Source organism: Branchiostoma belcheri, unplaced genomic scaffold (genome assembly GCF_001625305.1).
Source record: "Branchiostoma belcheri isolate BF01 breed outbred unplaced genomic scaffold, Haploidv18h27 scaffold214, whole genome shotgun sequence".
Classification (NCBI taxonomy): domain Eukaryota; kingdom Metazoa; phylum Chordata; class Leptocardii; order Amphioxiformes; family Branchiostomatidae; genus Branchiostoma; species Branchiostoma belcheri.
Window position 1 is genome coordinate 206,240 of NW_017803647.1, and position 26,625 is coordinate 232,864.

A 26,625-nucleotide genomic window follows, 5' to 3' on the forward strand; every position below is an offset into this window, starting at 1 on the left:
CTGCGCCGTGTTTCTTCATTTCTATGTCCTCTTAGTACGTAAAAAGACTATAATAGCATTAAAACTATATGAACAACCAATGATATCTGTATTTTCTTGGAAAGAATGACATACTATTATCATAATAAATATTTTCTCTGAAATTTAACAAGCAAATTGATAGCCATAACCGAAAATTATACTGACAGTACTTATTAATATCACGTACTATTCGGCATAATCCATTACATTTATTGCATTAATATTAAGTTCACATAACTTTGAATAAACATATCACTATACCATTCAGAAACTCTCAAATCCTGTACCTTCTGAACTCCTTTCAACCATATCGCAGTATTTCACACAGAGGAAACGTTCCAGAGGCGTTGCCAAAAACACATGACTGCTGCCATACACCCAGGATACTAAAAAGCTATATTCGGCTGTCCTTTTGCAACGCCAGTCCTTCTCATACCCTTCATATACACTACGACGCGATACAAATGTTGTAAAAGCAATACAACGACTCCGTATACAACGAATACATTTCATCCCAAAGCTCGCACCTTTTTTGGCTTCCAGGTATTAAGGCCACGCCGACTTGCAATTGATTATGTCAATGAGATTTAACTGTAGAAGGTTCAACTGAACCTTGATTATGTATTTAGGCCGTGTTGATTTGATTATATGGATGACATCCTCTGGGAACCTCAAAACCGATGCGAGCGTGCGAATAAAAGAAAAGTTTGGCCAAAAAAAGTTGCTTTCATTATGAAAACTACGTGGTCATGGAGGTTGAACAAATGTTACAGAGTGTGGTATGGCGAATAATCTACTCTTCAAATCAATTTCTTGATACTTTCGTTTGATTTTGGCATTCTACGACATTGGTATCGTTTTCCGAATTTTTTTTTTTTTTTGCTGTATACATTTGCTCATTTTTGTTCTTTTTTGTACGATTTACAGTATGGTTGAAAACTCTTTTTTTTGTTGTTGGAAATGGCCAAAAATGGATGTCATCCATATAATCATGGCCTTATCTGCGCCACTTAGATTTCATATTGAAGGCAAATGTGCAGTTTTCTTTTTCTCGCACGCTCGCATCAGTTTCGGAGATGTCATCCATATAATCAAATCAGCATGGCCTTATTGATACGTCGATGGCTTTCCGGCTTCTAATTACTGTACAGGTCTGATCATGATCTGTAGGATGACGTTCGCCCCGCACAGCAGCTCGGAATCCGGTGCGTTCAGCTCGCCCAGCGACACCGCCTTCTCTATCTCCGTGTCCGCCGTGTAGCGGGACTTGGTGAAGTTTTTTCTGCCGGCGACTGCACGAAGAATTTGGTCGTTGTCTACCAGGCTGTTTTTTTTTTGTAAGAAAGGAAGAAGAAATAAGGCAGGTAATGCACGAGATATCTCTCATAATAGTAATAATATTTACTTGTTGAAATCAAATTCGTTTGTAGACACAGTCGTGCGTAGACGTAAAGTTTAAATTGTTCAAATCACATATTGCAATGGTGTAGCCGTACCTCAAGATAAAGTTAGATATTATTATCCCCATCTGGCGGGTTTAGAAGGAAGTGCACGAAATTTGATCAAAGGTAAACATCGTACGTGATGCATGATTTGTGTCAAACCTGATAAAGATATTTGAAGTCTATAATGTTAGAATCACATACGTACACTGTATTATGGTATAGCTGTGGCTCAAGATGGCATTATCCCCATCTGGCGATTTTAGAAGGAAGTGCAGGTAATTTGAGAAAATATAAACATCGTACGTGGTGCACGATGTATGTCACACCTTATACGAGAGAACCACACTGACCTGATGTAGAACTCGATGGGACGACACTGGTCCAGGATCAGGTTTGCCTGCAGTACCGCGCGGAATTCGTCGAAGTTGGTGGCGCCTTTGGGGAAAATCTTCAACTCCCAATCCCACACAGTCTGGGGGTAGGCTGATGCCCGTGTCTGCAGAGAATACGGTGAATCAAATTACGTATTAATATATTCTATATGTGAAAGTCCTATCCTTTGGCAACGTTTCATTTTAAGTTCCACTGCAGTACCGAGGGCAGCTACCAGGAGGCCCACGTTTGGCCATGACGTTTGTCTTCCTAAGGCCCCCAATCCAGCAAACCAAATATCATCACCATTCATAAAGGCCTTCTTAAAGGCATAAAAATTCCAGGACGACAAAACTGTAATATTCTGAATAAGGCAATCTCTACGATATGATATTACTACGTGCTGCCCCACTTTAACATCAGTATTTCAAACATTGTGCGCAGAAACAAGCCTGAAGAGTCTTACCCCGAAAATCACACAGGATGATGAGCCCCCCCCCCCNCCCCCCCCGTAACAATTTTTCGTAACAATTTTCAGCCTCAGTTGCTTCATGAATGTCGATGTACATTGGGATAGTAGTGCTTCAACTTAGTGAGTATAAGTGACTAGAATATTGACTTTGAACAAAACTGGTTTTCAGGCCTAAAAACTGAAATGGGCACCTTTAAAGTTAAAGTTAAAGTTATGCTGACTGCAAATATGCAGAAACACAAACATGCCAAAACAAAACCTCCATTTTTCATGGAGGTAACTATACTGCCGATCCCATGACCATGTACGATCGGTGAGTGGAACAGTTTACATCCACATATTGTTACATCACCAACATGTGACGGTTTCAAGTTGGGGCTGGCCCAGTACATGGGCCTCCCCAACACCCAGCTGTAACTCAGGATTGTCAGTGCGGCCATGTATATAAATCACTAGCGCAAATTTGTTTCTGTTCGCCCGCACACTTTATGAGCACCATTCACGTCTGCCGCACAATGTCGTGCACCTGGACGTAATGCCCCATGAGGGTCTTGTCCAGTATACTATAGATGTAGATGTACCTGGAAGCGGGAGGTGAGCTCACAGTTCTTGGCCAGTTCGTGGAAGCCCCTGATGACTACACGGTGGTTCCACCCCAGCGCGGTGTAGTTCCTCAGGAGGTAGTTGGACGTACGGAAGTCCTTATTGGCTGCTCGGCCGGTCAGGGGCAGGCAGTGGAACTTGTAGGCCTGGGGAAGAAGCAGTTATGATGATGAATGAATGAATCAGTCAATATAATTATAATAAACGACCAGATAACAGCAGTTTATTGTACACACATACCCACTGGGTTAAGTACGGGTCACAAAGGATATGGAATACAGAAAACAATACATATGTACATTGTCGACGTCAAGTAACTACAATTAGATAAATTTATTATTAAGTAAATTTGGTTTCTTCTCATGAACTGGAGAAACACAAGAGTAACATTTTGTGACTATATGCTATTGTACGCATTTGGGATATATGGGACAATTTCAACACTTTCTAAAGTTTCTTCTTTCCTTGTGGAACTCATTGTGGCATTGTACGACATTAGGGTCTTTTTCCAATATTTTTTTTTGCACTTTACGGCGTATATTTGCTCATTTTGCAGCTGCTTTGTACAATTTACAGTATGGTTGAAAACTTATTTTTCTGAAACAGGCGAAAATTCATGCCATCTATAAATTTCAAATCAACCTGGCCTTACCTGTAGCAGCAGGGTGACAAAGAGATGCGGGAACTTGTGCACCAGTTTGCTGGTCTCCACCTCGCACAGCTGCTCGGGCGCCATCATCGGGAAGCGGATGTACTGCAGCAGCACCTTCAGCCGCACCTCCAGGTTCTCCCGCCGCTCGGGGTGGCCGGGCGCGTTCAGCCAGCGTTCTACCGCACGGAACAGCTCAAACTCGTCCTTTATCCTGTAAAATACAACATCGGAACAGCTCAAACTCGTCCTTTATCCTGTAAAATACAGCACAGGAACAGCTCAAACTCGTCCTTTATCCTGTAAAATACAGCACGGGAACAGCTCAAACTCGTCCTTTAGCCTGTAAAATACAACACCGGAACAGCTCAAACTCGTCCTTTATCCTGTAAAATACAGCACGGGAACAGCTCAAACTCGTCCTTTATCCTGTAAAATACAGCACGGGAACAGCTCAAACTCGTCCTTTATCCTGAAACAAATACAACAAACGTCTATCAGGACCAGTAACATGGCGAGTTGATCCGATGTAAGCTTTGCGTTACGCACTCTTAAAACAGACGACAAATCCCTAAAAATAAATCAAATTAGAACGTACTGCGCCTTCACAAAACCCAGATTTTTTCACTGCATTTCTAACTTCAGACGCTAGAAGCGCTATTATATCTACAATCTGACCGATAGGAGACCAAAGTTCCGTCGCCTACTTTAGGTCGGAGCTGCAGAGGAACTCCACCTGGTCCAGAAAAACTCTTTCATGCCACAAACTGCATTTCTAACTTCAGACGCTAAAGGCGCTATCCTATCTACACTATGACCAATAGGAGACCCTGTACCTTAGGTCGGAGCTACAGAGGAACTCCACCAGCTGTTCCTGGTCCAGATTGGTCCACTCCTGCTCCCACTCGTCAGACGACATGATGTCATCCATCCGCCCCGCCAGGGCCTGCACGCATGCGCCGATCAGAGGCTTGTGGTAGCATTTGGTGGCGTATTGGAACCACACGTGGAACACCTGCAAAAACGGAAACAACGTACAAAGATATGGCAGATTCAATGAAGATACTTTGACGGATATCAACTGAAACTTCGGATGTAAAAACTCACTTGTTGTTGAATGAAGAACTTGTCAATATACTTTAGTGTTTTAACCTGATGTTTCTCATGTGATTTATGTCTACCGCTTTGAATCCGACATTTAAATGCAAATTTCCAACCGTTTCTAATTTGCATACCTCTTTGAGCTGCAGTTTGGGAATGATCTGCTTGACGGCGTGCCTGATGCAGACCTGCCTCAGGTCCGCCACGTTGTACTTGTCGGCCAGCACCAGGACGGGCAGGCTGTTCTCCCGGTTCAGCACGACGTGACACCCGTACAGGAACTTCAGGAACCGCGGGAAAACCTCGATACACTCGTAAGGCTCGATCAACTCCACTTCCTGTTGAGAGAAGATGACAAAAAGTCTTCAAATCCATACATTGGCAAGCCCGGTGTCCAGTATACGCATACCGCGGTTTGGGCAGGTTCTCCCCGGGCCTGGAGTAGTCCTCCCCCGCCCAGCTCAACTAGGCTTCCCGATAGGACGGTTTTGCAATATGGGAGTTGATTAGTCCACGTGCCCGTCGTGCAAAATTCTTACCGGGGAGCCTAGTTGAGCTGGGCGGCGGGGAGAACTATTGTAGGCCCGAAGAGAACCCACCAAAACTGCGGTACATTGCATACCAGGCTATGACTGATGACAGTGTAATTTTGTATGACTTTTAGCCACCTTATGTAGTAATAGACCTGACGGTGAATTACCAACCTAGTTGCATTAACATGGCAATATTCTCATAAATAACCTTTAGATTCTTGCTTCTGAAAGATGTCGTCACACAAAAATACATTACATCAAAAACAATCCGTGCACCTATTTTATAGGGTGTGAAAGGCTGTGCACAAGAAATAATGTTGCAGTGGTGCGCGTGAATATAAGCATCGTCAATAAAATGCGTATGAAATGTTTTATCTCACAACCTTTTACCTCTTAGTGCAGTGGGCCTCCCGCCAATTATATTCTTTTTATATCCGTCAAGGAGATGTTTATGAGTAATATTTATTTCCTAGCAATAAAAATAGTGGTGTTCACGCTAAACTCAACGTTAACGTCTGACGACAGTTAGAGTTTAAAAAAAATAACATATGTAACGGATGTGGCCCTAAATTCGCCACTGTACCCTAAGTTACAGACTAATTAGATCCAGACGTTGTAGAGGGGGTTCAATATCAATACCTGGTTCTTTTCGTCGAAGATAAACGTTGAGGACGACGCTATGGCACTGTCGAACGAACATTCCGAGAAGTCGTCGTCCGAATAGTCCGAACTGTTGCACGAAAAGCACAGCTCCTCCAGGGCTTTCTTGTCCTAGTGATTTCGAAAAAATGAGGCACTTTCTTTACCTCTTTTCAGTTGAAAAACATTGCGAAAAAATTATTGGTAAAAAGTCAACTATCTACGAAATTGTGTTTGACTAGACTGAACAAATCTAGAACGCAGCAAACCTACACGTAAGACTGATGACGTCACATCCGTATCCTGGAGAGCACGCATGCGTTATGACTCGCGGCAACATAGGTTAGGTCCAAACGAGGACCCAAGACAATCGTCACAAACTAGATCTGGCGCAGGCAATTTTATAGACAAAATAAGCAAATGCTTGTTACAACCTCGCTGAAGAAAATTCCTCCAGGGCCGGTTTTGACTGTTGGCACGGCTAGGGAGGGCCCATCGGCCGGCTTGGCTGTTCTAACCGGCCGTGATCTCCGCTCGGGTACCGGAGGCGCCCCGTCCGCCCGGCCCCTCTCAGACCGCTGTCTAGGAATGTCCGCCGTGCTGTCAACCACACTAACTTCATCTTGGCAATCATAGAACACCTGCGAGTTGGACTCTTCAATAGACTGATATATCTGTATAAAAGAGAGTCCTCTCTCACCACAACTATCATTTATTGATCAGTCAATATAACTACCAGATAACAACAGTTTCCTTTCAACTATAATGGCTACTGAGAGAATGGCGGAGAGAGAAATGCACTGAACAGCTGCTATATGAACTTGCAAAGAAAGCAAGATGGAAAAGCGGAAAACAGAATCGTGGAAAGTTTTCTGACCTTTCTGACATCTTTCCCGCCTTCAACACAGCCACCCACCGCCCCTTCCGTAACCCCACCCTCCGCATCGGACTAGGAAACACCACAAAAAGACCAAGACTTGTAACATTTGCAAAGCAAATAGATCATGTTTACCTTCACATGGTCTAGCCTTCGAGCTACTGCTCTGTAATACTTACTCTAAAACGTAACATGGTGACCAACCAGCTCCGTCCTGCCACTTGCTACATAATGTAATCTAACACCACAGGGTGTCTGCTACAGCACCAGTTACCATGGTGACAGCCGTCTGGTCCAGGCCATTGACCTTATTTGTTCCGAACGGAGGAAGAAGTAGCAGAGCAAGAACAGAATGTTTTCCTTCTGTGTAGGTAAACATAACGATATGCATGCAGCCATTGTATGCGAAAAAAACAACTTCGCTAAGAGTTTATACACCCACAAACAGCTGTAAGGTTTGTTTGTTTTAAACATCGCACCTGGTAGAGACAGGTGTACCCCCGCTCGTCCACTATCGAGGACAGGGAGGTGTCCTGGTAGCTGTCGTCAGCTTCAAACACAGGTAGAACCTGCCACATCACACAATACAGCACAAACACACAAACATGAACCATCTCATGATGTAACACCGAGCCACTACTGTTGTGATGCGTAGTGGATGTATAGGTATTTAGCCTGTGAGTATGAATGTGAAGAACATATATAGAAAGGAGCACAACTAGTTACTGAAGCGAGTCGCGAGTTTAGAAATGCTTCTCTAAAGGTTAGTGATACTCGATGGTGGTTTATCATTTGTGAAAAATGAACAACTACAGGAGTGTTATTTGATCTACTGTTTTAGTTATTAATTTTAAGAAAAAAGTTGACAAAAACGGATAGACAGGCAGAACATAAGAATATAAGGCAACGACGTCGACGAAGAAAAATCTTCTATTCTGTCTTGTTTATACTTCTGGGTTACTGCGAACGGAACCTTTTCTGGGCTATCGACGTCTCCCGTTTGAATGTCCTGTAGCAGGACGCCCCCTGGCGCCATGGATAGAATAGCAGCGATCTCTTCGTCCGCGTCCAGGTCGGAGGCGGTGGGTTTGAGGGTCTCTGCGTCACTGGACGTGGCGGAGGACCCGAGAGACATGTCTTCGGCCTCGGCCTAGAGACAAATGTGTCCAGTCAAAGACCCGAACTCTCTAATATTCGCTATCCTGCTACAGACTGTTCTTCCGTGCTTATAGTGTGTAAGTGATTCAGGGAAGACAAACAGAAGTTGGGATAGTATGGGGCAGAACAAGGGATGTTTTAGCCTTGGGTTTGAAAACCGTCTGCGTTACTAGTTGACTATTATTCTGTTATTATGTTGTTTGTTACCCTTGAGCAGATGTACTACAAGGAAAGGAGTAGATTATATTTCTGTAACAACGTTGAAAGTTCAGCGTGAACACCACAAGTGCACGTGCCATTGAAAAGACGAGTATAAACAACTGAACAAGCTGATACCATACTCAATATTATTCTTTCAGTATTTCTCTAAAGTGTTGTGCATAGTTAGATAATATCCGGAAAAAATACTTCTATCAAACTTATTTGGGAGGTTTTCCGTGAACGCTTGACTTGAAACGCATTAACCTTACCTGTGTTGCTTAGCTCACTACTTATGTTGTTCTTCGAAGACAATCTGACAAGTCTTACCGTATGATCAGGTATGATAAGTATTAGGTGGTTCACAAATACCAATGTGCATGCCCAGTGTCAAATGCAAAGACCCCAAGAAGACGTAAGACGTGAAACAAAACACGTGAGGCCAATCAATCATTCATTCATCCATTCATTCATGGAATTAGATCTGTTTACGTCGGGAAGGGGGGCATTAAGCTTTGACATGTTACCCACAATGCATCATTGCTGCATCTCATTTGTGAATCACCTAGTACTGTACTAGAAGTGTTGCAAAAAGTCGCTGTATCTTTTTTCATTGTATATCAAAATATACACAACGAAAGTACAGCGAATTTTATAAGGTCTACTACAGCTATACATACAGCGTGGATACAAATGAATTAATCTACGTAACGTTACAAATAAAGTACACTAAAGTGAATAAATCATATATTGTTCCGACTTTACCTTTCTTGCGGAGTCCGACCACTCGCCACTCAACATCCTATCGAAGACGTCACTAGACCTGATGAGGACCATCTTGTGAGCGTTGTACGTGATGTCCCCCACCCGCAACTTGACGTCACTCATGGAGGGGTTGTTGAAAAACTTGGTGTAGTCCGTCAGGGCCTGGCGCTCGTCCCCGTAACACAGGGTGCCGTCCTGGTCGTCAAACGTCTCGGAGATGGCGGAGTCAGCCGCCGTGGAGGGGCGGGACTGCGTCCCGGTGACTGCCGGTGGTGACGGGCTGGCCGGGTCAGACATCGCCATGGCCATTTTTTAAAACTCTTACTTGTTTTAATTGAGATGTGGTCTTCTGGTACAGGCCGATGCCATTACTCACAACACTGGAAAGGGAACAAATCGCACCAGTCAGACAAATATTAATAGCAGAGTAATTTGTCACAATTTCATACCATATAGGACAGTGGACGTATCCTTTTTTAACATCACAATACATCTTACAACAAATCATAGAATGATGTTGATACACATGTTTCTACATTGCAATTTCGAATCCTTTCTCTGAAACTGATTCGTTGATGAAAACTATGTTTCAATAGTAAGGTGAGAACGATGTGATAGTCTTTTTATGTCGCTGTCAAACAACTGAAACTCCAAAGTCAACTCCAGCCCCGCTATGTTATGTTACTGGCATGCCGTATGGTCAAGACCTTTCACATCGTTAAACACACATATGGGGATTCGAGCCGGCTATTTTTAAACTCAGAATAAAAGCACAGAATCTCCTTACATTGCCTCTCTTTAGTACTTTTTGGTGATCTTTTTATTTACCCATGCAAACACTTTCAAAAGTTCTATAATGAGTGCTGTCATCATCGTAATACTTGTACTGTACTTTTTGTTGTCCCAAGTCAAGCAAATCTCGCGACGTCACGCGAGAATTGAGTGTCGTCATCAGAATCAGTAAGCCAAGCTGTATATTATCTATTAAAAGTATCAACAAAAGATGTTGTTTCAACGCTAACGTTTCACTGTATGTACGCCAGACAGTCTCCCGGCTGGGGTTGGTTGTAATGATACGTTCTTATCTACACCCAAAACATTTGAACACGCCAGCGGGCACGTTTTCGCCGGCGTGTTCCATGTCCATTTTTAGCCATACCCTACTGTCATCGCTTCAACATTCGTCTCATGGCGCGCTCACAAGATGTAGTATCCTTACAGGATAATGCATCCATTTTGCTATATCAAACCAAGAAGGAATTCGTACATACCCTCAGACTACTGCACTGTCAGTACCCGTTTCTGTGTGTAGATATAGAGGCCCTACTGTATAAGTATGTTGGTGATGTTCCAGTTGTATGCAGCGGTCTCCAAACTCTACCGGCCGTATAAGCTAGCTGGAAACACGGCGCCGCGAAGCTCTTGCAACATGCCGATCGTATTTTCGAAGGCCGCTGACCCTGTGAGCAGCTGGGCCGCAGATAAACACGGTTAGGGGAACTTATAAGGGAGTACATGCACGGGACAGGCCCTCTTGGAGACGGGCAGGGAATGTTTCGGTAAAGGGGGAGAGTTCGTTCATTCTGCCAGCCTTGTGTGTGTGTATGTAGGGTCGGTCATACTCGCGGTCACGTTTCAAAACAAGGAAAATTATTAGTACTCATGACCTCAATGAAAAGCGGCTTGCAGGGCGATTTGAGCTTGTAATGGATAAACAATGGTCACAAAAGAAGAACTTAACATTTTATTTAGGTAAAAATCACAGCATGAAAAACTTTCCGCAGTATGTAAAGAAGTATTAAAGGTGAGAAACATTTCAGTAGACTTTACGACTTCGTAAAGGCTGCTGAAGGCAAATTAAGCCTTTCCGTCACCTTTCAGTGTGCTTAAATACGACGTAAACATACTGTATTCCATATCTTTACGCTTCCTTTGCAAATCCGGAAATATAATGCAGACTTGCTATAAATCAAACAAAAATTAGACCCCAAATTTGACGCTATTACTACACATACATCCCTGTCCCAACCGTAGCACCATCACAAAATACACACAGCAAGAAAGGAAACGAATATCTAGTGAGGTTTCAAACACGCTTTAAGCCTACTTAAACACGAAACGCACCGCTTGTGTACCTGTTGCACATTTCTCTTGTAATGTATGCATGAAATCACTATGTTATGAGATGAGGCTGTGTTCTCAATGACAAGCGTCCCTCAGACCGCCAATGGATGGTGTACGGCTTAGTGAGGACCCCTAGCGGCCGTCAGCAGGACGTCTTCAATACTTGCCCTTAGTAGAAGGTACATAGCTTGAGCACGTCGGCACATTACAGGTTTTGCCGCTCAGAGCTACTAATATTACATTACATACAGAACACAATGATAGTTAAACCAGGAAAATATGTAAACGAAAGCAGTGACAAGACAGTCTGGGTTTTCATTACTTTGAAACATCCCAACTTAAGCTTTCAAATGTTGTGTTAGTAATATGATATGTATTGTATTGTGCATGGTGTACTGTACATAGTTATAGAGTTTAAGGTCATATTGGCATCTTTAAGGATGACATTACGTCTATAGTTGTTTCAAAATGTTGTGTCGGAAAAGATATTATTCTGAAGCAAAGTTGACCAAACTTCCAACGAGAACCGTGAAAAAAATAAACGGGTTTCGTACATAACAAACATTCAAAAGTGGCTGGTTCCTCACTTACTAGTACCACATGAAAAAGCGCCGCCTGCCGGAACAATGTGAAAGTGTATACTGACAAATCTATCAAAATTGCAGTACATGTATACCTTTCGTACTGTTGTGTTGTTACACATTTCAGGCACGTTCCCTCCCGTCTATCCCTCCGTGCAGGATGACCAAATGTCTGAGGAGCGCCAGCACACATATCTTGCCGCGGCAAGTCGTCATTAGGCCACGTTCCAACCGACTGGAAGAAGATCCGTGTTCCTACAAATCCGCCACTTCAATTATCCTGCACCAGCTGTCCGACAGAGATACCCGGGAGGAGCCACGAGTTAATCGCAACGAGCCAGAAACAATGACAGATTTGCGTATGGCCGAACGAGTTTACCATACATACTCTACTAGAATTCGTCTTCTTGATCCATTTAACGAGCTTTTCAACATATCGTCCAATACAAGAAGTTTCGTAGAAATGTTCTAACAAACTTTTGACATGTGCCACGTCTTGCTATCTCAAGTTCACACACTGGGCGTATTTGGCCTTTCCTATAAACCTCTTTGCTCAACCATCAGCTGACAATTCTAAATGTCTTGAACTTTATGTTATGGGTCATGCTGCTACCTACGCAAAGGGTAAAAAAACACGTGTTTGACGTTGCGGTAACTTGATAACGTAATTCTTACATTGCGTCTGAGGTAGTAGGGTACATCTGTTGTAATAGTTTAGCCCTAGTTCTAAAATAGATTCTACGCTAGGTGGAATCGCGAAGTCTACGACAGCGTGTATAGAATTAGAAGCAGTTCGTCAATTTTTGGTCTATTTCAAACACTTCAAGTATGAAATTATGATGACAATGAGCAATGCAATGGTAGCGAATATCAATATCAGACAGATTTCCTTATCCAGAATATTTTTGTTTTGCCACCCTGAAATTGCATTAGATGCCTTTATTAATATCAGTTCATTGTCATTAATAATAGTGACCTTCGTCTTTAGAGCAAGATGATAAAGTGTTAGAAATATTGGACATAACAACACCAGGTTTGTGAGCAAAATCAGTGCGCTTTTATTCAAAATCACCAATATGTACATCATTGTCTGACAACCTCTGTCCCTTTGGGAATTTTCCTCGACACTACCGCTAACCAAACACCAATTATGTACAGAATATTCCTCGTTAACAATAAATTAAGATCGTGGCAGTACGGTCAATATGGTCAAGTCAGGCAGTGACTCAGTTTCAAAGTACTGACAAAATATCATCACATTTTTACAATCTCATACAATAAATAATCTTAAAGACAAAAAATATCGTGAATTGTCCGAGTAAAATTTATGAATGATGCCTATGGAATAATCAATAACTTAACAACGTATTTACATCAAACAAATAAACTGTTTATCATTTTCTCTACTTCTCAACATCTCTCTACTAGAGAAAATGATATGTTTCTCTTTGGTTTCAGAAGAGCGTTGGGCCGATTTTTCCACTCACTATGCATGCACTAAAACAACGCCAACCGGTGCATTCAAGACTGCTCATCCGACTATTTGTTTCTTGAACAAACTCCTATTGCACTCAAACGTGTGATTGTTCAAAGACGAGCAAGCGTTAGAAACGATGACTCAACAATACAGACTACCAATAAACTCCATCAAATGTATGCGTTCCCTGACAATGCTGACATTGTTGAAAGAACGTTATTTATGTAAGTTTGTATGCTAAATCGATGATGTAAAAAAAGGCAACCCTCCGATATGGGTGTTCCTCTTCCCGGCAACCTTTGCAATCGAGTCCGCCATTTTGTTTTCCCAGTGTCCTTCAGGGGTGGCAATGCTTCTTATACGTGGCTTGTTGCGCATGTGTGTGCGATGATCTTGAAGGATGTTGAAATATAACCACCCAGTTTCTGTGACAGTATTTGAAATGTACAGACGGATCATCAACATTGTCTTGTCCTCTGCAAAGCATGGCTTTAGACTTACTAGTACAGTTTTTCTTGTCTCCATCCTATTTTTCCTTGCCGGTTTAGCTCTTCTCAGTCAGTGTGAGTTTTCGCGACAATCTCATATGTGTATCTTGTTCTTTTTTGATGGTTTTGACTATGCATCAGAATAGAAGTGATGGCTTATGAGGCTATACATTTCGGACCTGTGGTGATGTATACACGACATGGTGTTGCGCGATGTTCAAATCAACATGGAGTCTCTGTTGACGTTTATTTCCTTTGCAGGTTGCGGTCTGTTCTCGGGAGACTGTGGCTCCTCTACGAGCATGCGCGCCTCGATGTCTCTGTTGAGGTTGTTGACGTCATCAGCCCTCCGCTGTATGGAGCCTTTCCTGCCTCTCCTGACCAGGATAACCACCATGAACCCCACACACGGGATCGTCAGGCCCAACACGCAGTACGATATCAGTTTCACAACCTTCAGCGCGTTTTGGGACACTTCGACTGTCTTTTCCTTCTCGTAGATGTGTACCAGTAACATTTTCTCCGTCGTGGTGTTCTGTGCCTTCACGACTGTTCTTCCTGTTTGTATGGGTTTGGGTGTCAAAACGTGGTCGTCGTCTGCAGACTGACACAGGTCCCCGCTGAAGCCGATCGCGCACGTGCAGGCGAACTCGCCGACGCCGTCCTGGCAGCTGCCGCCATTTTGACAGGGCTGGCTCGCGCAGTCGTCGACGTTGACGTGGCAGTGTTTTCCCGTGAAGCCCTGCGCGCAGGCGCAGTGGAAGTCGTTGATCATGTCCGTGCAGGTGGCTCCGTTCAGGCAGGGCCGGGTCAGACAGTCATCCACGTCCACCTCGCACCGCTCCCCCACAAACCCCGGCGGGCAGCGGCAGATAAAGGCGTTGATACTGTCCAGGCAATGACCCCCTGAAATAACACATATACATGTGTTTTTTACTGTACTATTTACAATCCTTGGACAGTTTCATCGGGTTGGTAAGTCACTGAATGAAGAGACTCTTTTTACACAACCAGCCGACGATTCAGTGACCGTCTGCCACCTTCCTCAGGGCAATTTTAACTGGTTCACATTGTACAGCACAGGTGTTGCTGCTATAGATGCGTTATCAACACGGAAACAGGGAAAGATATCTACAATGCCACGAGGAAGGTGACAGGCGGTCACCAAAACACTTGTTTATGTAAAAAAGAGTCTCTTTATTTCTTATTGTATTTCTTATATTTCTTAATTTATCAAATAATCATTTTTTATTCAGGCACAGGGCCCTAATTTTGGGCAGTTCATAATTATATCAAATTAAGTTTACCATTCCGGCAAGGGTTAGAGAGGCATTCGTTGACGAGCGATTCGCATCTCGGGCCGGTGAATCCCGGCATGCAGCGGCACTTGAAGCCGTCGGAAGTGACGTCACAGGTGCCGCCATTCTCACATGGCCCCTCCTCGCACTCGTTAATCTGGAAAGTCGTCTCACAGCGGGACCCGGTGTAACCGTACGGACACAGACACCGGAATCCCGCTGGCGTCAGCTACAAGTGAAAAGGAAGGGAAAAAAGAAGAGAAGACCGTTAAACAATAATTTCATGCTACATATTTTCATGCAGTTTTTAATCTTCTTTTCGGCAGAGAAGTCTGCAGCTATAACTTAATTAACATTATTGCCCAACATATCCTAAAATGTTAACATTTAATAACAATACTGGTTCGAAGGTTGTACCGGAAGATCAGGCTCTCTACCGGCTGAGACTAAGACAGAGGTTTCTGTTGACAGAGACTTCGATCGTCATCTCTACCTGTAGAATCACCGATTCTGCTCTGACATTTAGATTGCTAACATGGCCTGTAAAGCACCGAGTGACTGCAACATATGATATCCAAGCAGTTAGATCTGTTGGTGGCCGGAAAGACAGTATCAAGTTGGCCAAGGGTGACGGTATATGTATTGGATACTGTCTGGCAAATGGATACTGCCTGGCCAATTTGATACTGTCACTGCAGCCACCAAAAAATCTGCTTAGAGAATATACAACAGACCACTGCTTACAACCTCTGATGACTAGTTCTGTACCACTGATTACCATATAACGAGGTTTACTTACAATGCAGCTGCCGCCGTTGAGACAGGCAATGGCCGAGCAGTCGGTGACTCTGACCTCGCAGTCGACGCCGTTGTAACCCCGGGGGCACAGGCAGACATACCCGCCGTCCTCCCGGTCCAGACACGTGCCGTTGTTCTGACAAGGGTGCTTCTTGTCACACGGGTCCAACTCTGAGGTGAAAATAATTTAAAAAAAAAACAGAAATGTTATCATAAAAGTTCATCTATGTTGGTAGTAATCATAGTAAAATGTTGAACTTTATTCCAACACATACAAGGTCATATCAGGGCACTCCAGTCATCGGTTAATAGAGACGGTGGACGATATAAACTCCCTTGCACTTTTGATCGATTGCTGACGTCCCGTATCCGTAAAGCCTCGTGTGAATAAGGTCACGTGTTTGTAACCGTAACTCTCGCGAGTTTACGGTCGGAAGTGATTGGTCATTAATTATCCTGATGAAGGCGACAGTGGCCGCTAAAACTTTGATCCCTCTGTACTTGTTGTGTTGGAATAAAGTTCAACATTTAACTGTCAGAAAGGTTAGGTTAACAGGCCACCCCTAGGGTCTGCGAGTTCGACTATGCCACTGTTTATAGCTTGCCCTGTCCTTGGTACTGAAATCTCGGTGTCTCTGATAGAGGAGTTTTCGAGTTCATTTCATCCTTCTGACTTTAACAATAACCGATACCAAATTAGGCATAAACTCTTCTCCAACTCAAGAAACTGACTAGCCGGAATTTTCGACCGAATCGCGTGACGTCAGCACTGGGTCAAAGTTCGTCGGAAGTCGGTACCGCCCCCCGTCGCCGAAAAATCACGTGTGTGCATAGGTGATGGAGATTGAGAGAATCGCACGAAAATTCCGGTGAGTCGTTTTTTTAATTAGGAAATAGTTTATTTCTCATTATGTAATTTACCAACTCAGATGACCTCTCATTACCATTTGGTGACTTGGTAAACAAGATCATTCCTTGAAAATGATTGTCCATCTTATATTACACTTGCATTTGCTTTGAAAAAAGGACTGCTCTCATGTTTTTATGCTATAATTTGATAACCTGAGTGTCAAAATCTCTTGATCTCTTATATTTCGCCTCGCCACAAGATCTCATCACTAGTCCTTCCTTCAACTTCTCCAAAAATGAGCTACGCTCAGAGTATATATCACTTATATAACACTTGTTTTCAAAAGTCAACTGCTCACGATTTTGTGATATACTTCGATAACATGTTGAGATCTCTTGATCTCTTTTATTTCGTCTCGCCCAAAATTCTCATCGCCAGTTCAATTGCAAAATTGAGCTACGCTTAGAGTATATATCACTTATATAACACTTGTTTTCTAAAGAAGACTGCTCACGTTTTGTGATATAATTCCATAACCTGTCGAAATCTCTTCATCTCTTTTATTTCGTCTCGCATCACGATCTCATCACCAGTCCTTCATTCAACTTATTCAAAAATGAGCTACACTCAGAGTATATATCACTTATATAACACTTGTTTTCAAAAGAAGACTGCTCAACAATTCGATAGTCTGTCGAAATCTCTTCATCTCTTTTATTTCGTCTCGCATCACGATCTCATCACCAGTCCTTCATTCAACTTCTCCAAAAATGAGCTACACTCAGAGTATATATCACTTATATAACACTTGTCTTCTAAAGAAGACTGCTCACGTTTTGTGATATAATTCCATACTCTGTCGAAATCTCTTCATCTCTTTTATTTCGTCTCACCAAAAAATCTCATCACCCGTCCTTCATTCAACTTCTCCAAAAATGAGCTACGCTCAGAGTATATATTACTTATATAACACTTGTTTTCAAAAGAAGCTCAACAATTCGATAGCCTGTCGAAATCTCTTGATCTCTTTTATTTCGTCTCGCAGCCAGCAAGATCTCATCACCAGTCCTTCACCTTTCCACAAAAAGAATGATCTACGCTCCAGTTGCCCCGAACATGTCAGGTCACCGATTTCTTTATCTCGCCACTACAGATGTTTTGCAATTCCCATGTAGAAGACGTCATAGCCATAGGCTATATACCGCGGTAAAGGGTACGAAGAGTCAAAGGGATTCGCACACGGGAATACTTAAATGTTCATCCATCTTGTTTTTTTTTCAATCCTAACCTCCCTGTCGTGACCTTTGCGCTCGTTTGTGGGCGACCTTTCGCCACGGCCCGGGACCCGCTTGCGCGGAGCTTCCCTTTGAAGTCGTAATGATGCAAGAGACAGAGAAACATCGACGTTTTTTTTTATGCTGAACTTTTCAAACCGAAGTAGGACTGACGTACAGTCGCGGTATGTTTGCGTCAGCGTTGAGACAACGCGTTACTTTTGATTGATGAGGCGACGACCCAACCATTCATGAAAAATGGTCAAGACAAAAGAAAAAGTTCCGACATGTTGCAACATATTGCTCGCCATCTTTTTGTTTGAGTCATAAGTTGTAGCAAGATGCGTATGGGAACTATACTACGGTAACTATTGTAACTACAGTAGCTAAGTAACGTTTTATTAAATGTATATATACACTGTAGTGCGTAACCTCGCGAGTTCAGTAAGCTCACATCCCGTGCTCTACTCAACCGTAGATAGTTCGTTCGTTCGTTGGTTCCTTAGTTCGGTCGGTTGTTAGTCAGTCAGTTAGTCAGTCAGTTAGTTAGTCAGTCAGTTAGTTAGTCAGTTGGTAAGTTAGTTAGTCAGTTAGTTAAACGGCGGTAGGGGCGGCGCCATCTCCGGTTGTATAGCCCTTGAGCACACAGTTGTACAATCACTACAGCAGAGGGCTACTCCACGGGTAGTGGTGTGTGTTTAATTCCCATACTCCTTCCCAAATGCCGAGTACTAAATAATGACGGCAGTATGTACCATTTTAAAGTCTTTGGTATGCCTCGGCCGGGGATCGAACTCACGACCTACCGAATGTAAGGCGAAAGCTCTACCCGCTTAGCCACTGCACAGGTAACCATCCATAGTCGGCGAGCCTAGTACACACTTTAAGAGTATATCATGGATAGAGAACTGTCTTTGCTTTCGGCACCGCTCAGGTTTAAAGCAGATATATGATATATTCCGCGCACACGGCAGAGCTCTTCCGTTCGGGCGGACTTGATTGAGCGTCTTAACATGCAGTGTAATACCCGGCATATGCTGCTGCGCTAACCTGCGGCAATACAGATTAAAGTCTACCAGCCGAGGATCTCCTCTTCTTATTGCTTTTTTCCAAAACCGGTATTCCCGAAAGAAAGTCTTAAAGGGGCTACGCCGGAAAAGGCGAGATTACAGCACAACGTATGCGTGATCTGGAAATATAATCCTCTCTGCACGGAAACATGTCAAATGTCATATACTACATGTCGCAAGCAGACTTCACTTTGTATTTAGCGTGGTTATATTCACACCTGGAGGGTCTTTAAAAATAGATCAAACACCCCAATATTGATGTTTTGAAACACGTGTCAAGAACCGCCCGTCCTTCTTAATTGCACTTGGAAAACATCGAAGGCCTTCGCATGATCAATGCACTAACCTACCCAAGGAGTCCCCTCGGCCATATCATCAAATTGGCGCCATTTGTTTTCCCCCCAAGTTTATTCTATGATATATTCCCAGTCTGCCCTCTTATTACGTACAGTTTGGGGCGGATGATCGATCGCCCGTCTCGGGGATATGGTAATAGCCGCGCCGATAGCCTTGTGATGGAAGCTGCCAGAGGATTAGATCAGAGCCGGAGTGCTGAAGGTGACCATGGCTGCAGGATAAAAGCCAGAATCTGTCGAAGATTCTTTTTGTGTGCGCGGAGACAGAGTGCCTTAAGCCTGTAGCATCACAATACAGCGTGTCTGACCTACCGACCGTCTGCGCTCATCCGACTGTAAATTCCTCGTCCTTAAAGCTTAAGAGAAGTATCGCTAGGACTGAATTTCGAACAGTAATGAACGTTCGGTGTGTGGAGAAAAGGAGGTCAGTAGTGGAAGAAGTGATGTCTGCAAGGGGTATCACTACTGACTATGCTCTACATAGTCTGAAGAGAGCAAGTCTCTAATTATAGCAAGGAAACTGAAATATCCACTACACAAAACTCATTCTTTAAGCACACCTCAAAGCAAGCTTAAATGTTACGATAAATCCCTAGCGTATGTCTTTACACATGCTTTAAGTTGTCCTTAAAGATGGGCAGTGATCTAGCCAGAGGGCCGGGACCGAACAACGATCCTAAAAATCACACATTCCTTGTAGGTAGTAATACAGATAAAGAATGGAGGACTTTAACAGCTAGGATTAGTTAACAATATAAGGTTACATTGTTTTACATTTAAGACCAACTGATCGACATGTCATCCAGTAACTCCGTCCTGCCACTTGCTACATAATGTAAGGGTGAAGTTAAACGTACGGACCAAACTCTAAGAAGCAGAAGGTAAATTAAGGCCACCGAAAATAATTACAGCCGGGCAAGATGATGGAAAAGATCTCCAAACAACCTCAACAGTGAAATTAGTATCATAAAATGATCTCAAAAAATCCCCTCAGCGGCGAAGTTAGAAACACAAAACTCATAAAACCAGAAGGATAATAACACAGTTGGGGGGGCCAAGCTGATGGAAAAGATCTAAATCTTTATGTAAAGATCTCCCTCCGCACGAGAGATAGGAACTCCAACCCCGACATCAAAGGAGGTTAAATACCGAGTACCGCCTTCTCCCGAACCCCCAGCTTTCATCCCATCTCCTCACAAGCCGCTGGGATTGGAGAAGAAGTCTTTGAAGTTCCCGTCTGGGAATAGAGACATGTACAGCACTGTTACAGCGGGCACGAGCAAAGAGAGGTGTTGCTGGACTTGAGAAATGATGTACTACGCAGTTTTGGTGAGGCTAAGGGATCGCGGGATAGAAACGTGGAAGGATTCAGGTTCGATGGGGAGTGACCGTTTAGAAATCTTGTGTGAACCGTTGTAACGATTGATGGTTGTACAATGTACTTACAAACACGGTAACGAGATAAAAATAAGATGTTCACTACAAGGACAACAGTATAAGGTGTGGGAAAGGGTGTGTGAGAGGGAGAGAGGGAGAGATGCAGAGAGAGAGAGAGAGAGATGGAGAGAGAGAGAGAGAGATGGAGAGAGAGAGATGCAAAGAAGAGAGAGATGCAAAGAGAGAGACGCAGAGAGGGAGAGAGAGACGCAGAGAGGGAGAGAGATGCAGAGATAGAGAGAGATGCTGATAGAGAGACAGACGCAGAAAGAGAGAGAGACCAGTGTAATTAGTATGAAACTAAATTTCCCCTTTGATACAACAAATGTCACATTATAAATGAGATCAACAAGGCAACACTTTACTTTTAAAATATCTTCCTTGAATCTTCGTTGCATCTTGCGTTGACATAACACATTGTGTAAGGAGTTGGAACAAATCTATTTTTGAAGTTCCAGGTATTTAAGACTTCATTCACCCCCGAAGCTGTTTTGGAACCGGCTGTAAAATTGTATCCGAGTTTCCAACTTACTGTTCTCCACATCGGTGCCTTTTTGTACCGTGCGAGATAATTACTATTTCAACACCACCAAGAACACAGCATTACCGGGAAATGGATATAGATTTTCCGTGTGAGTTGAGCGCGCCGATGGAAGCACGGATCCTCACGCGGTACCTGATACCCCACGTCCGCGGCCTAACCCCCGTGGCACCACCGGTAAAGGAAGATGTACGAGGAAGTCTATTTCCTGAGAGGATAAAGGATTTTAATCTTGCAGGTTATTGACAGAACGTGCTGAAAAATGATAAGGTCCGCGTCCATGTTGCCCTGACCCTTGCCCCTGCACACAGAGAGCATGTCAATATTGGACCAAGCAGGCATATATAATCACGACATTTCACGAGCGCCAAAAGCTCGGTTGGGTCGGCAGATAATGCTGGTTCTATAGTCACCGGAGACGGCCCACTGACCATTCCGAAACCCATTCCTTTTGATTTGAGAATCAAACGACCCACATGGCCTAATATCAAGACTGAGTGTCATTGGCTCTTAACAGTGATGTGCGGTAATACAGATGTGGAGTAGGTCAGCCAAAAAGTACCCTCATTCCCAGTATTATCCAATTTCTAATCCCCACTGCGTACATATATTTTCTATAAAGCGTGTTTTATGGGTTTTATGGATAAGTAATTGTCTTGCCTGTAAAGAAAAATATCATAAATTGTAGCCGTTGCATTGCCCTATCTTAAGTTTATGTTAGGATATAAACTTCTTTGGTTTAGTCGGCGGTTTTCTTTTGAGAATTACATTCTCAGAAAAATTATACTTTGACTTAGAAAACCTTATTTCTAAGGTCGATTCCAATTTTAAATCTTATGGATCTAAAAGATTTGAAAGGTGACAGACTCTCAACCCACTTCTCTGCGTTTGCCTAACTAAGCATCGAATTGATTTTTCTGGCACCCTGAGGGCGCTTGCCCCAGACTATCTTGGCAAAGAGTGAAGACTTTAATTAAGTTGAAAGGAATTCGTCTTTGTTAAGAATGGGTGCACTCTCCGTGACCCGCCATTTTGTATTTCCTAGACCACAATGCATCGCGCGTGACACATGGCGGTAGATCACAACAACAAAAAAACGTCGTCTGACAAAGTACATTGTCTGAAAACAGCCTCCTACCAACTCCACACGCCGCTGCCTAGTCACGACTACCGCCCCGTGTGCCATTAAAATTCATACTCATGCATATCCCATCAAGCAGTAGATTAAAATCGTGCCATATTTTGCCTCGGGACGGCGGGCAGCGAAAGGTCAAGCCCATGATTGTGCGGCGTGTGCAATATCGTCTGTCTTTATCTGCCCGCTCATCTTGTTTCGGACGGTGCTCGCCGCTCCGGAGCAACAGAGAGATAACCTGGATGTGAGGCCAGGTCGCAGTCAATCTTCATCCATCGCAAACGTAATTTGAAAATGTAAAATGATAGAGATTTTATAACGGCATTTCCTGTCATTCATAATACACGACACCATCAAATGTCAGGGCAGGTACATATGTATCAATGGATATGGAGTTCATTTGGCACACATGACGTACATCTATTACAGCATGTCAAAGTTCCTTTGTGTACCAATGTTACTACGTACATGTACCTACAAACAGACAGCACACTGGTGAAGAATAATATGCGAAAACATTAGTGACAAGTTCTTTTTCACTACGTTAGCCTTTCTCATCTAGTTTGTCATGGCGGCAAAGTTGCTAACAATTTCACAACGTACTCTAGTAAACAGACCAACATGTAACTAAATTACTACCAGAACAACTAAATAGGTTGCGACAGATCCGACGTCTCCCATGAAAATTGCTCAAACCTTGTCTGTGACGTATCATTGGCTTCAACTTTAAGAGCTTCTGTAGCTCAACTGTGAATTGCTAGCTTTAGGAAGACATCACGGCAGTTGAATAATTTATATTTCTAGATATCATGACAGAAGTAGACTAGGTCAAATATTCTTTGTCGTTTGACAGTATTTGACGGTTTAAGCTTTTTGCTTGGGCAGATTTTGTAATGCATTATAGACGATTCACTACCGAAAGAAAAGTCATTTTGACAATTTTAGCTTCGTTTTTTTTTCCCTTTGGCAGACTTGTTAATGCATTACAGACGATTCACTACTGAAAAACAGTTGTATGACAGTTTTAACTACTTTTTTTTCTATTGGCAGACTTCCAAAAGCATTGCAGACGATTCACTACCGAAAGAACAGTTTGACAGTTTTATATAGCTACTTTTTTTTCCTTTAGAAGACTTCTTAAAGCATTGCAGACGATTCACTACCGAAACAACAGTAAACTTCGCGTTCCAACCGACTGCTGCGCGGATATCTTTTTCGTCCCACAGGGTCTAACTTAAAGACGAGTCTGATTTTTATCTTGTGGTTTCTACCCTTAGGCCCTTTCCGAGTCTTGAGTTTAAGTGGATGTTCGTTCCGTCTATTTTCCTTTGTCCGCCGGCCAAATTTCGCTTCAGATAAAACGTCCCGTGGCGGAAGCATGGACACAGAACTGCCCGATAGAACCCAGACTTTTGACGCCGACTGAATCTCACCTCCAGCACATATATCCCCAAAAGAAAGATACCGAAAACTTTTATTTCTGAATTGGATCGTTTTGGATAGGCCATGGTCTGGTAAAAGTAATACTGCTACAAATGGAGATTTCTAGATTTAGGACTTTTCTGGATTTGTTCGTACTTATCTTGAAACACGCCATAAAGTTTGCCTAAAGGTACGCGCAAGTGAAGAAAACCCAGGTGAAGAAACGAAACATTTACGCGTACTTTAAGGTGTGCGTAAAGATCTAGAATGGGTTTTGTGCAGTCCTGAAACGTTTAGCTATAGATGGAGCTAAACTTAATCTAAAAAAAATTAAAGCATTTCACTGACACTAATACATGTATTGATTCTATGCCCAAAATCAAGACTAAAAGCTTGTACAATATATCTTAAAGAATTGTGCAGCAAAATGGAAGAAAATATCTAAAAGTTTATCTCCAAACGTTAAGCCATTTTCACACACGTAGGAAAATCTACGACCGTCGTGACATGCATTCCATGGCATATTTTCAACGTACGTACTTAACAGTACCTGTTTCATTACTACCATACGAGCTACAGGAGGCAGCATTACAGTCTCATTATGACCATATTGCTGTCGTCTATGGAGAAAAAAACTCTATCTAAGCAAATATCCAGCCATGATAAACGTATCGGTAAGTTACATGGACAAATTAACGACTCTTTACGACGACGCAGACTATCTAATAACGAAGATAACTAGCGGGATTTGGAATTAGGAACGATTTGCCAGCGACGTCCTTGAATGAACTTCCCCTGCCATCCCTTTTGATACAGCTTTCCCGCTATGGTGATTATATTACTTACACACGCTACTATGACTCGCATCATGTTCGCGATTCTTTCATTTCCCAAAAGAGCCGTTACGGCTGCGGAGAAATCGTTACACTCGCAGAAGTTTTAATTCAAACGGACGAGATACCATGACCGGAGTGTTATTGGCAATCGATGACGAGAAACTCTTCTCGGGATCTGTTCAAATGAGAGTCTGGGAGGCCGGCCTTGTCAGTGGCTGAATCGATATGTAATGTCAGTCCAGGAGTAGGTAGGTAGATCTATGGTTACCATATTTCCTAGCGACTGGATATAACAGTTACAGTTGTAACAAATGGTTCGTGCCTAACTCTGTACCAATACTGAGATCTGAAAACTAGAGACGACAGTGAAATGATCTGAAAAGCGGCCCAAACTGTGACTGAAGTTTCCACCCGAGCGAAAACAACTCTGCTCTATTCTATTCTACTCTTCCTCTAAGCAAGGAAACTTCCTTGCCCTAACATACTACACACACTACTCCCGAGTGCCATGTGTCTCCCACATCCGGGCACTCTCTCCTTGTCTCTCACTACAGTTCGACTAAAGTGTCTCCTACTACAGTTCGACTAATGTGTCTCCTACTACAGTTCGACTAATGTGTCTCCTACTACAGTTCGACTAATGTGTCTCCTACTACAGTTCGACTAATGTGTCTCCTACTACAGTTCGACTAATGTGTCTCCTACTACAGTTCAACTAAAGTGTCTCCTACAACAGTTCAACTAAAGTGTCTGCTACTACAGTTCGACTAATGTGTCTCCTACTACAGTTCGACTAATGTGTCTCCTACTACAGTTCGACTAAATAGTCTCCTATTACAGTTCAATATTGGCACCAAACTCAGAGAGTAAAATTGAAGACAGGAAATATGACTCAATGACGAAATAAAAGAATAAAAGAATGTTTCTACTGCGGCTTATTTTTGCAGGCAAGGGAACAATGATCCTAGCCGCAAGGAATCACGGGTAACGACGTCCATCTGTCACGGCAGCGTGTATATCCCGTCATACCTAGCGAGTGAAACATCCTGTTTGCATTTAAACGAAAAACATCTATCGCGAAGAAATAGTGCGCTTATTTTAAGTACCAAAACCACTTCAAACGAGGTCATGTGGGCAATGTGAGCGTGCAGCTGAACCCGATCACACTGTTCATCATATCAAAGCTTCAATAGCGCCCTGGGCAACATCACGTCTTACATAAAAGGTCGTATTGCCGTACTAATCAACTTTTCAATCTTAAAGGGGTGGAAAGTGACAAGCCGTCCGCGGGCTTTTGTGCTCGCCATTGTAAAAACAGAAGATGAATAGTTCTCTACGAGATACCTAGTGGACCGTTTGAGTGCCTTGGAGCACTTATCCGAGCAGAAACGATAAAGATATGTTTGAAGTTAATACAGAAGAATCTACAGAACCTTTCACGGCAGTAAACAAATCTTTAAGGACATGTTTCCCGCACATGAGTTTGTGTTATTAGCGAGACGCCCGCCTTTGTTGTTTACATTGTAAAGATCTTTGTTTTAGCCTTCTTCTTGCATAGAAGCTCTGCCTTGGACTGATCCCCTTCTCCCAGGTTTATTAGCTTCTTGGCGATATAAACCTTTTAAGCCGATTCGCCCGTTTATATGGGCTGAGAAAAAATCAAGCCTTTTATGGTGTCATCCAGCGGTCGTCTGTCGCGTTATGAGCACACCCATTCATCACGGACATTACAATCTGGCATTTATAGTTACTGCCCTGCCTCTTTTTCTTCATGTTCATTATCGCAGAAGTACATTATGTCCTCCTCTTACGATCCGGGACCAGAGTTCAACCGTCGTTATCGTAATTTTCAAATCTCCGAGCCGCGGGGAGGGTCGGGAAGTGACGGGGTCACGTGATGAAGGAACCACGGGATACATCGTGAGGTTACGGTGTCGGGCCAAGAAGTCAGAATAAACATAATAACCTAGTTTAAATCCCTCAGGTTGTTTCTATTTGATAGTCGGAGCAAGTACGCTTTTCTTGGAAGGACCCGTTAGCATTGCCATTAACTGGAGACAACTTTTTAAACTGGAGACAGCTTTTTATGGGCATGCCGACAGTCA

At 43.1% G+C, this 26,625-nt stretch overlaps 2 protein-coding genes across 8 annotated transcripts in view; both read right to left on the reverse strand.

Moving 5' to 3' along the window:
- Window positions 1-935: 935 nt before the first annotated feature.
- LOC109469997 (BTB/POZ domain-containing protein 17-like) lies at window positions 936-10,232 on the reverse strand. 4 transcript variants are annotated; one of them, XM_019768770.1, is made up of 13 exons: window positions 10,105-10,232; window positions 8,834-9,213; window positions 7,686-7,862; window positions 7,192-7,281; window positions 6,713-6,784; window positions 6,270-6,509; window positions 5,836-5,967; window positions 4,798-5,001; window positions 4,399-4,577; window positions 3,566-3,776; window positions 2,892-3,059; window positions 1,817-1,962; window positions 936-1,345 (listed from the first exon to the last, which is right to left on the reverse strand). In XM_019768770.1, the coding sequence occupies exons 2-13, from the start codon at window positions 9,140-9,142 to the stop codon at window positions 1,162-1,164; spliced, it is 2,112 nt and encodes a 703-aa protein (XP_019624329.1). In that variant the 5' UTR covers window positions 9,143-9,213; window positions 10,105-10,232; the 3' UTR covers window positions 936-1,161. The 4 variants fall into 4 exon arrangements, with proteins under 4 accessions (XP_019624329.1, XP_019624328.1, XP_019624330.1 ...); XM_019768769.1 differs by having other exon boundaries at window positions 7,674-7,862; XM_019768771.1 differs by lacking the exons at window positions 6,270-6,509; window positions 6,713-6,784; window positions 7,192-7,281; window positions 7,686-7,862.
- A 2,347-nt stretch (window positions 10,233-12,579) lies between these two features.
- Window positions 12,580-26,625, reverse strand: part of LOC109469993 (delta-like protein C) — a 62,262-nt gene continuing 48,216 nt past the window's right edge. For all 4 annotated transcript variants that reach the window (XM_019768762.1, XM_019768760.1, XM_019768761.1 and 1 more), the window contains exons 5-7: window positions 15,601-15,770; window positions 14,811-15,030; window positions 12,580-14,409 (exon numbers count right to left, since the gene is read on the reverse strand). In XM_019768762.1, coding sequence (XP_019624321.1) covers window positions 13,721-14,409; window positions 14,811-15,030; window positions 15,601-15,770 — 1,079 coding nt within the window. In that variant the 3' untranslated portion in view covers window positions 12,580-13,720. The remainder of the gene's footprint in view (window positions 14,410-14,810; window positions 15,031-15,600; window positions 15,771-26,625) is intronic.

Bases quoted from the DNA above. Each gene is read 5' to 3' on its own strand.
- LOC109469997 (XM_019768769.1), bottom strand. From the start codon at position 9,142: ATGGCCATGGCGATGTCTGACCCGGCCAGCCCGTCACCACCGGCAGTC. The intron at 7,863-8,833 runs GTAAAGTCGGAA...ATTTGTCTCTAG, and splicing joins GGTCGGACTCCGCAAGAAAG to GCCGAGGCCGAAGACATGTC. The intron at 1,963-2,891 runs GTACATCTACAT...TATTCTCTGCAG, and splicing joins AGCTCACCTCCCGCTTCCAG to ACACGGGCATCAGCCTACCC.